The sequence below is a fragment of the Teleopsis dalmanni genome, chromosome 2 (assembly GCF_002237135.1).
Source record: "Teleopsis dalmanni isolate 2A chromosome 2, ASM223713v2, whole genome shotgun sequence".
In the NCBI taxonomy this organism is placed as follows: Eukaryota; Metazoa; Arthropoda; class Insecta; order Diptera; family Diopsidae; genus Teleopsis; species Teleopsis dalmanni.
The window spans coordinates 217924401-217935854 of record NC_051847.1 but is presented as its reverse complement, the minus strand read 5'-3'; the positions used below and the strand labels follow the sequence as shown (position 1 = coordinate 217935854).

Here is an 11454-nt window from a genome sequence, read left to right as displayed (position 1 = left end):
ATTTGAGACTTGATCATTTACAATTAAAGTAGTTCTCCCTGTAGAGAGCTACTCTTTTCTTTTTAATTTAAGATTTTTATAATAAAATTTGATTTTTATAATAAAATTTGATTTTTATTGTAACATACTGATGCCAAAAATCTTTTTAGCTTGTTTCTATAGCTCTGAACTGTTTATAGAATCATTAAAACGTACTTGTTTTTCCTCAACTGTCAGCACTTATATCACAAAAGAGCATTCTCATAAGTAAATGGTTATGCAAAATGAAACCGATACGTTTCTTTGAAATGCTTAAAGTATTTTTTATCTCCGGAAACTTCAGTTTACGGTTTGCCAAAACGATTTTGCGGACTTTTTTTAATGTAAAGGGTAACTTTTTTGAGGAGCCTGATCAGTTACAGGACCTTCTTCTAACGAGTATTTAAGGCTTTGGCAAGGGATCAAGGTAATTTTCAAACTTTTCAGTTCCTTCACAAAAACATAATAGTCTTAGGTGGATCATTAGGACAGCCGATATAAACTTATCTAATTGATTCAATAAATATATTATACAGTAGTTTTGTGTACTGATTCATTAAAAAGTTTATACAGTGTGTGATCATGGTGGAAAAACAACAGTTGGATTACATTAAATGTTTATTAAATGTATTTAAGTCATACAAAAAAGGACTCGAGTTCTTAATGAAAGAAGTGTGGTGAAGCCAAATACAGTACCTTCATACCTTTTAGTTTATGCCATATTGAGAACATCTTAAGGTGTGCCTGTTTTTATGCCGATTTTGTGGTGACAGAACAGTATGGATCCAGAATGTAAAAATTTTAAAAAATCTTTAAAATCTCCGTTGTTATTAGATCCATAACAATGAGTTGAATGGCACTACATTAGTGTGTCGCTAAATGGATAACTAATACCCTCTGGATGTAATATAGCGTTGCCTGGCTATAACAAGTCTCTGTCAGAACCGATTTTTGTTTCTCCGTAACTGATGGGTGCAAAAATGAACTGAAATAAAACTGTCCCATTAAAGTAGCTACCGCCTCACTAAAATCTAATAAATCTGTAACCAGTACACCTTCAGGCCCTTCTTCGTGGTTGGACGTCATCCGTCGGTATTACCAAACCTTACCTTAATTATTCAAATATAGAAAAATATCGATAGAGGTATTTGAGTATTAATTCTGCTTGGGAGAACTCAGAAAACTAAGCCACTACAGCAATAAACATAAGCAGACCGTACAAGGATGGCGCACTATATGATATCTTAAATATTTCTTATTGGACTATAAATCTTCCTCTTTGTGTTCTACAATTCTTCCAAAGATAGAGTAGTTGAAATGATATTTTTTGACAAATGTTGAACAATAAAACACATATGCTCATTTAAGAATTTACAAAAAAAGGGAGAAATAGTTAGATTTTAAAATAAATATCGGAATAATGCGCTTAATTGGAAACGCTAAAAGTATACTACTGACCCGATTTTTTCCCTAATTAAGCGCACACACTGAAAACGAAAATCATTACTTTACTACAAATATGCTTTTCTGATATTAAAAACACACATTTACACATTCACACAGACACAAATACAAGGATATCAAAGTGTTTTGATGTGAATGAGAACATATGATGAAAGGATGCGAGGATTGCCAAAAGTGTAAGTTACATTTACGCTCTCAAGCATGCTTGCATCGGTTTGAGTGTGTATGCGTGCACGTGAGTGACAGTTTCAAAAGCAAAATGGCGAAATAAAAAGCATGCAAGCAATGCAAAAGCCATGCTGCCACACATTTCTAAAAATAAAGAAACCATGAAAGTATGTAAATTAAAAATGCCAACGGCTATCACCAACACACGCTGGAGAAGGAGTTGAGCTCAAAAATAAAAATAGCACAAATTTCTTCAAAAAAAGAGTATCGGAAACATAAAACTAAAACAGGAAAATATAATAGTTTAAGTTTAAAAAGGACACTTGATGCTGCACTAAGTTCCTCTATAAATATAATCGTACACTTATGCACAAACTTGTACGTGTGTATGGTGTATGGGAGCTTTCCAGAAGTGGGTTGAAGTGAGTCCTTGTTTTTTTGCTCTGCAGTGTGTCTCACTTGGTGTTGGAGATTAGCAGCTTTAGAATTGAGTTGATATTTGATGTTATTGTTGTTGGAATCATTGATATTGTTGGTGTGTTGTCCTGAATGGTTAGTTGTTTGTTGGTCGGTTTTAGGTTGTCGGATGCATTGGAAGTCAATAAGTTGTTGCTGTTGTTGTATTGTGGTAGTGGTTGTTGCTATTATCTATGATAGTTAACTTACGTTGTGAGTGTAGAGTAGTCTTCCAGTAGCTGCTTTCCTTCTATTATAGGTGTTAGTGTCATATTTGAAGTAGTTTTGTGCTTAAAATGAAAATTCCCATATGAATATGCATTCAACTGCCAATTGTCAGCTTAATGTGCAGCATAATCCGTAATAAAAGTTGCTGCTTTGTGTCGGAAGTATGCTGATGGCGATTCTATTACCATTTCTTTTGTGCTCCTGCTGTAGTCTTTAGTAAGTTGAGTGTTTTGAATTGTATAGTTTGTTGCAGCAATTTTGTTATTTGCTGGTCAACGGCTTGTGATGAACATTTTACCTTAGTCTTACTACTTTAGACTAGTAGTACCACAACATGCTCTTCTTAGTTTGAAAGTAGTAGCATATCTGTAGATAATAAATTGTGTGAAAAAGTGTTTTACCGTTTGATTCAGCTATATTTTTTTATATCGCTTTTTAAATAAGAAAATTGTGTTATCGTTTATCATATACAATTTACAGTAAATTTCATACCAAGTGAAAGTTCTTCTACTGGTGTTACAGCCACAACTTCAATAATTCGAAAATGCTGGGCTACTATTAACGAGCTAGCTAGACGTGATAGTGCTCAACTTACATAGGTATCTGAATTGAGGGATATTTAGGCCAACGGCAGGGTAGACAAGTTTACCAAGGCAGGCACTCTGTTCCCTGACATTTATTTCCCAGAAATTAGTACCCACTTGCAATGGCCAAGCTGGGAATCAAAAAAAAAATATGTAAGCTTAGTTAAATAAATTTGGACAAATTAACTCTTTTGTGAGATCGATCTGGTCCGAACTGGGTAAGAAACATTTCAGTCAGCTGTTTCAACTGAGGCGTAATCTATTGAGAACTACGTTATCGGTGCTGACGGTGTTCTCTGTACTGTGTCCATCAGATATGATGATTCAATATACAATTTTCTGTTACAATTTCTGATGTAATTCTCAAATTATTTGTTGTTAAGTTTAGACATTTTATACATTGACTTAGGTTGTAGATCGCAATAAGTGTAGTAAAGTAGTAAAGTTGTAGGTGTTTTCCCGAATATCCTTTTTTCTTTTTTTCTTCTCTTCCAAAAAGTGAGGAAAGCGGCGGTGTGGTTTGAGAAACAGTGATGATTCCGATTCTAACATGTTACGGAACGCATACAAAGTAAATCTGATTATTTTGACCTCAGTTTCAATGGTACTACTTGAGTTTTTAGTGCCTTGATGTTTGCTTGGCTATCTGTTAAAATTATTATTCTTATTCGATAGCATATATTTCTATTCAAAAGATTATAGTTTTTGTTCTTAGAGACTACAAGAATACTAACCCAAAGACTTTTGCTTGAGCTTCCTTGTTAGTAAGTGAGATTTTAGTGTTCCACAATATTAGGTTTATTTTTCTGCTTTATTTTTTTTTTGAATAGTTTTTTAAAACTGGACTTTCGAGATATCGATTCCTGTGTGGCATAATTTCATAAGAATCTCACATGATGAAGACCTATGAGTACCCCTTTTAGTCTGACTTTTATATATATGTAGACTGAAATAATTTCATGTTGAAGTACTAGTGATTCAGTCGTTTCCTTGCATTTCATCACATCTTATGTTTATTCAAACAATAAATGGTTTCTGTGAACTGTTTATCTATTGAATTATTTTCGAAAAAAGACTACTTTGAGTATCCATTCAAGACCTCTTTTCGCTTACGCGTTAGTGCACAATTCACAAAATAATTAAACGTGTTGGTGAAGTGCAATAATTATATTATAATTAATTTAAAACAATTTTATGAGTCTACACAGAGAATTTCTGTTGAAAAACATGCAATGCAGAAATCTTAATAGTAGACAACTCCATTGCGCTCTTTGTGCAACGTGACGTATGAGTAACATAGAAATTAATTAAATTAAAAGCAACGATGGACTGCAGTCTGCAGTGTATAAATAGACTGTAATAGAGAATGTATTTAAAAAAAAAATTTCCTTCATTAACTATTTCAATTTTGCAGTTTTAGTTGAGTTTTAGGTTTCGTGGACAGTTTTAATTTTGCCACAGACCGCAAAACATTGATGTGCAAAAATGCACAATAATGATGAGTCAAACGACGCCGCTAATGCGTCCAAGTTTAATTCTTTCATACTTTCGGCTTTAGAACCATATCAGTGGTGTTTCGCTTACTTCGGCCTAATGGCGCCACCGCCGTTCTTCTCCAGCAACAAACAAACGAAATGCAAAACAATACTGCAGCGCCTCCTCTATGTTATGTATTCATTAGTGTTGCTCTCGATAACAATTTGTGCAACTTACATAAATAATGCTTACATAAGTGACGATATTGCGAAAGATGACTTAGATGTCATCACTGCTATACTGGATATCGGACAAAGCATTAGTGTGACGGTTATACAAATGATACTGCAAATGACGGCATTGCTGGGCTATCGTCAGTTATGCAATTTTTTGGTAGCCATAGTTAAACTGGAGGAAGAAATACAATGGCATTGCAACATGTTAGCCGCAACAGATAGGCAGTCCAAGCGCCGCTACAGTTTACGTCGTCGTCTAGCGTTACACACAGGAATTTTAATTGTATTCCTTTTCATAGTTATGCCGCGGGTACAATTTGCGCTCCTGATCAAAACAATGCCATTCATCTATAAGATGTTCACTGTGTTCTCGGGAATTATGATACAAATTGGCAGTGTACAGTTTTGTGTTTTCGTTGAAGTGATACATGAGATGTTGTTGCAGTTGGAAGAGAATATGTTGCTATTGCGTCATGAGTTTGTGAAACCAGCGGATGGCAATGTTTCGTTGCAGAAAATGTTGTACGAAAGTTTGCAAGCGAATCAAAATTTATTGGCTCGCGTTTGGCATTTAGTAGGCACTATTGAACGTTACTATTCACTGCCGATGTTCGTTCTATTATTTAACAATAGCTTGGTCATCCTGCATATTTCGAACTGGATTTACCTTGATTCATCTGAGCCATTTAACTATTGTAAGTACTTGAAGCGAACCCCTTTAAGTTGATTAAATTTGTTGCGATTACATTCAGGTCATCTTTCGAAAGGTTGAATGTCAGTAGTAAGGAAAACAGGTCACAGAAAACATGTTATTTTTTATTCCAATATTTTTACTTATTTATTATAATTATGGAACATATGAGATTGATATTTCATATAAGCTTAATATATACCTTTATTTTAATATAAATAAGCGTAACGTTGTATTTTTATATTTTGAGGTTTTCTGCTATACATGACCCTATAACATTTAAACTACTAAAGATTTAATTGTTGGATCCAACAGGTGTAGTAAATCCAAAAATCGAAAATTTTAAAGCCTCAAAATTCTATGCTTCTGAAAATGTGTTAATATAAATTTCCAGTTCAATGAGTGAAAATATATAAGAAAAATATAGTGGTATTAAATGTATATACCTACATTCCTTCGTTTTGTAAACTAGTGTAATATACAGTAGTACAGTGTTGGCATGTAAGATAATACAGTCTCTTAAAAGTGTGGTAATGTTCTTATTATATATCATTTGTTTCGATATAAAAGGCAACAAATTATTTATAAATTCTATTGTTAGTGATCTGAATTCATATCAAATATATATATTTTCTTATAGATCAAGGTGGTTTTATTGCAATTATGATTCTAAATATGTTGGTTCCCTGCTGGCTCAGTCAAATTTGTATTAATACGGTAAGTTCAGTACAACAATTGTCCACTAAATACTGTTTACTATAATTTAATTCACATAATTTTTGAAATGAGACCCTAGACTTTACTAAAAGAAGCAGTTAGTTCTAAATTAAGTATAAAAATATTGTTTATATTTATATATTAGCAAAAATTATAGTCCCAATAAACTACACTGGAACTGAAGAAGAAAAATAAAGTTAAAATGCTAGCTTAAATAATGACAAACTCCGAAAAATTAGTATAATATTTGTGCTAGCTAACAGCACCAAAAACATTGAAGAATATGAAAAATCAACATACATACATATGATTAATAATGAAGATAGAAAAAACTTAGAAAAATGAAAATAATATAAGTGCCAGCTAATAGTACTAGAAAATTTTAAGAAAAATTTTATGAAGAATTTACAAAGAAGTTGTTATCTTAAAGAAAAACATCTTCTTCAAGATAATTACTGAATTCAGATTTATATCATATAGTCTTAAAATATGATTTAATGATGAGATGTATCGAATACCTATTCCAATAGAATTAGGTGTAAAAGTTAATGAATATTTATGAGTCCACAACTTTCAAGATCCTTTAGTTTATTTAATTGAGCAAAGTAATAGTTATATGAGTGAGTACGGTGGGAGAGTTTTAAATAAAAATTGAAGCAGAACTGTATTATTTAATAATGTAACGTAATGCTAAAGGAGAAAATTGTTAATTGATTGATTGTTTATTGAACCAAATAAGTCTAAACCTGTTTCATAAAGTCAAAACCTAAACCAATTTCTGATGTTCATGTATATGTGTGATATACAATAATATGCTGTTTAATGTATACTTACTAATGGATGGTATTTAAATTAATTTGCAGTACAATCGCTTTGGAACCTTATTGCACAATTTAAGAACCGATGACTTGGACATTGTACTAAGCATGCGACTAAAGGAATATTCACTACAACTCATGCATCAGAAGATAGTCTTTAGTTGCGGTGGATTCTTCGACTTCAATTTAAGGAATTTTGGGGCGGTAATTTAAATTATATATGGTGTCTATAAGAAATATCTTCTAACTATACATAACTTGCAGTTATTGCTCACCATTATTATGTACATTGTTATTATGATACAGTTTAAATTGCAAAGTGATCCCAATGCGTCAACTAAACAAAGTCGATAGTTTTTGAGTTATATTCTAAATATTTTTAAGTTCTAATGTATTTAATTAAATCAGATTAAAATTTCTTGATGAATAAAACTTCAATACTTTTAAATTAGCTGCTTTCTTCTTTTACATTTACCATCTCTAATTAACATTTTAGCAATTTTTTTCCCCAATTTCTTTACTATAAAGTAGATTATACTTGCAATTTGTGGAATATTTCTTAATTGAGAATTTTATGTGCTATGACAAGAAAATATATAATATATATGCTGTGCCAATTAGTTATATGTAGCACATGAACCTTATGTTACACACAACTACAATTAAAATTTATATTGAAACGTACTGTGAATAAAATTCAAGCAATTTTTATTAAAACGTCTAAGAACCAATTCTGATAATATCTGCACACATTAGTCTTGCCAACTGCACGCTGCACTACGTGACGTATGAGTAACACAAAAAATAATTAAATTAAATGCAATGAGACAACGGCGAAGATAAATTAATATTTCTTATCACACGCAAAGCACATTTCCATAGTCACTTTTCGATCCAGAGAACTTCTTCAGTTTGACTACACTTTCAGTGCAAATATGTACGGTTTCAACCAAGTAAATGCAATACTCAAGTCACAAATATTAGCTGCGACAGCGCCTTACCAATGGATTTTTGCATTTTTCGGTTTAATGGCACCGCCACCGCTTTTAGCTTGCAATATACAAAACCCAAGGCGTAGTGCGTTCCTGCGTCTACTATACACAATTTATGCACTAATTTTGCTGGCTATTACCGTTTGGGCCACCTACCTAAATAACATGCTAATTGAAAATTTGGTTATTGGCTCGTCGCTGGATAGCATCACCAGTTTTCTGGGCATTGGACAAAGTGTTAGCATGTCCCTGGTACAAGTTGTACTACAAATAACCGCATTGCTCGGCTATCGACAACTGAGCAATTTCTTTGTAAATATCGTGCATTTGGAACGTGAGATACACTGGCGTTGCAGTCTGCTAACTGAAACTCATATCGAGTCGCGCACGAACTTGACACGATGTCTGGCTAGTTATTCAGGAACTCTAATGTTGCTGCTGTTCATTTTCATGCCATATGTGCACGCAAGCCACTTCATCGATGGCACTCCTTGGTATCATATATTACTGACTGTGGTATCCGATATTTTGGTACAGAATATGGCAGTGCAGTTCTGTGTTGTTGTGCAAGCCATTCATGAAATTCTATTACAACTGCAGGAGAATTTATTATGTTTAAGACGTGAGTGCTTAACAAGCTTTGAGTGTGATGCCTCCAAACAAAAACTGCTCTATGATTGCCTACAAGCCAATCAAAACTTCTTGGCACGTATTTGGCATTTGGTGGGAACCGTTGAAAACTATTACTCCGTTCCTATGTTTGTGCTTTTCCTAAACAATTGTTTGGTTATAAGTCACACCATTAACTGGATATATATACTTAGACGTGATGATGATAAAAATATATGTAAATGATGTCATTGTTATTGCTTTTCATATAATTACTTCAATTATTAATTATTTATTTGCAGATCGCACATTTTTCGCTGTCATAATGGCCATTATTATGCTCGTACCATGTTGGGTTTGTCAAAACTGCATTAATGCGGTAGGTTAGCTCAGTTTCTTTGTGATGTACCTAACATGACTCTTTTTGTTTTTCAGTATAATCGATTTGGTTTGCTGCTACATAGTCTCAAGTTTGAGAAATTAAATATTGTTTTGATTATGCGCTTGCGAGAGTATTCACTTCAATTGATGCACCAGAAAATCGTGTTTACCTGTGGAGGTTTTTTTGATTTCAACTTGAAGAACTTCGGAGCGGTAAATATCAATACACTATACCCACTTCTTCTTTTTTTTAGTATAACCATCTAAACTGGATCAGTGCTTCTTCAAGCACTAAACATAGCTTTTGTTTTTTAATATTGTATTAATATTGTTTTTGAATTAGTGTGAAACTAGGTCTGATCAATTATCGTATAAGCTTGATCGTTACATATATTGTGTACTTCGTCCATTTATTATTCTTTCTATATCATAGCTAAAGTAAATTTGAAATAAGACATGTGTCCATTATAGGGCCACAGAATTTTCGCAGGATTCTGCCAACATATATTTCTATACTTCTAAATGTACAAACTTTGCATCCGCGGATAAGAGTTTTTTTAATCAGGATTTTTTACATGCGCTTGTTTTCCTTACAAAACTCGATTTTAAACATTTAAATTTAATTATAATGAATGTTCCAGTAGTAGTTTGGTTTCGTAAATAAGTATATATACATATATTTTCATATTATTATTTTCATAGTATTTTTGTTCTATCTAGCAGTTTATTTAGTGGCTTTGGGCTCGTAACCGGGTTTTATTTCGATCCTACACTCCTCTCTTGATGCTTTAATTCAATGCCCCTTGCTGCCTACACAGCAAATTAAAACCAATATATGCTCCCTCATCTGTAACACTTCACCAGAAACACAATCTTGTCTAATGCCTTCTTCCTCAGATGTGTATGTTTATATTTCTTATATTTAGTTAGTCATTACAGACATGAGTTGTCCTTGGCCGAATCGAATAGCCTTCGCTAGCCTGCCCGATCAGTTGCTTGCTGTTGCCAGTTGGTAGTACGAGCGCCTTCAAATAGTTGGTCAACTGATCCTTCTACCAAAGATGCGGACTTCCTCTATTAGGTTTTCCACCTACGGGTATCGAATCAAACATCTTTCCTGCCTGAGCGCTTTCTTCCATTTTTCCTCAGATAGCCGCTTTAAATATATTGGGTGGACTATCGTCTGGATCGTCGGTTTTCATTTAAGATAAGCATACAAAAAAAAATCTATATACAAAGGAAAATTTTCTGCGATATATTAAACTTCATTGTTTTGCTTACAAAATTGGACTCAAGCGGTTGGTTGGTTTTAGTACCGATTTCTCTCTGATAATTCTGTCGCATAGGCGTTGTTATGTTACGACACCTACTATTATGAGGTCTTATATTTTAGCAAACCTACGTGTTTGAGAAAGGAGATTGTTTTTGGCAGATCTACAGTTGAACTCTGTATTTCGTTGATAATAATGAAAATATTTTCAATATTTAAATAAGCTCAAAACTAAAACAATTCCAGATGGTTTTATTAATTTTTCTTTTTTCAATTTTAGATGGTATTTACTATTACAACTTATATTGTTATTATGTTGCAGTTTAAGTTGCAAAGAGATGCTGAGAAGGAAGCAATGCAAAAGAGATTTTTAGAAGCACAACATTGAAAAAGGATTTTTAAATTTTTTTTCTATTATTTTCATAAAAAAATACTTTAAATAAACAATATTGTACACACTATAATTATAATAAAAGGAAAACACGGGACTACCTAAAATTTTATTAAAAATAAAAATTAAGAAGGATGGAGAACGAAAATGAAGCGCGATGTCTTTCGCAGTACAATGAGTAGTCGAATTTCTGTAGAGAATCGAGTTGAAGGATATCAAAATATATTAAGTGGTAGTGACTTCGATTGAGAACAAAAATGTAGAAAGAAGGAATATGACTTTAAAGGAGTCACATCACAAATGAATTATTTTGAATTCTCTTACTAAAATTACTTGTAGCTTTAATTATCTTAAATGAATACTTTAGTAAATCAAAATTAGACTTAAAAATAAAGCATATTAAAATATATATTTAAAATGAAATTTATTAAATTATTATTTATGATTAAAGATGTGCCACCATTAATTACAGAATTTGAAAGTTCTTCGATTTATTGTATCTTTTCTAGAAGTCCATTAAGTTACTTTTTATTGTCAAATTTAAACCAAATTATTGAAATATAGTTTAATGAAAGGTTATATTTAAATAATTTATACAGAAATATATACGTACAAATAACAACTTTTCAAACTTAAAAAAAGAAAATACATAAATTCGATATTTCCTATTGGTTTAATCCTTGCAAAATGAAATATACAGAGTCCTACGGTTCATACCAAACAGTTTGCGTTTCTATGTGGTAGTGTATTGCAGTCAGTTTAATAGTACAGATTAAAATATTTTGCTGTTAGTTATATATCTCATCTCTCGTAATCTGGATAGCAATTTATTTGCATGAAACGGTATTGATGCGAACCTTTGAAAGAGGAGTTGCTTGTAGTTAGCACAACTATTAGCGCAGATCCGTCGACAAATACTGCATTAGCTTTTTTGTGTATAACTCTTTTTATTATT

The 11454-nt window shown here is 32.4% G+C and overlaps 2 protein-coding genes across 2 annotated transcripts; both read left to right on the top strand.

The window, feature by feature from the left end:
- The first annotated feature begins 4403 nt into the window (after positions 1 to 4403).
- On the top strand, positions 4404 to 7210 carry LOC119676754 (putative gustatory receptor 98b). The gene is made up of 4 exons (XM_038088008.1): positions 4404 to 5325; positions 5962 to 6038; positions 6902 to 7060; positions 7121 to 7210. The coding sequence occupies exons 1-4, from the start codon at positions 4404 to 4406 to the stop codon at positions 7208 to 7210; spliced, it is 1248 nt and encodes a 415-aa protein (XP_037943936.1).
- Positions 7211 to 7791: 581 nt separating this feature from the next.
- On the top strand, positions 7792 to 10496 carry LOC119676753 (putative gustatory receptor 98b). The gene is made up of 4 exons (XM_038088007.1): positions 7792 to 8695; positions 8760 to 8836; positions 8893 to 9051; positions 10389 to 10496. The coding sequence occupies exons 1-4, from the start codon at positions 7792 to 7794 to the stop codon at positions 10494 to 10496; spliced, it is 1248 nt and encodes a 415-aa protein (XP_037943935.1).
- The last annotated feature ends 958 nt before the right edge of the window (positions 10497 to 11454 follow it).

Coding starts and splice junctions, on each gene's coding strand:
- LOC119676754 (XM_038088008.1), top strand. CDS start 4,404: ATGCACAATAATGATGAGTCAAACGACGCCGCTAATGCGTCCAAGTTT. Junction 5,326..5,961: donor ATCTGAGCCATTTAACTATT/GTAAGTACTTGA, acceptor ATTTTCTTATAG/ATCAAGGTGGTTTTATTGCA. Junction 6,039..6,901: donor GTCAAATTTGTATTAATACG/GTAAGTTCAGTA, acceptor ATTAATTTGCAG/TACAATCGCTTTGGAACCTT.
- LOC119676753 (XM_038088007.1), top strand. CDS start 7,792: ATGTACGGTTTCAACCAAGTAAATGCAATACTCAAGTCACAAATATTA. Junction 8,696..8,759: donor TGATGATGATAAAAATATAT/GTAAATGATGTC, acceptor ATTTATTTGCAG/ATCGCACATTTTTCGCTGTC. Junction 9,052..10,388: donor ACTTGAAGAACTTCGGAGCG/GTAAATATCAAT, acceptor TTTCAATTTTAG/ATGGTATTTACTATTACAAC.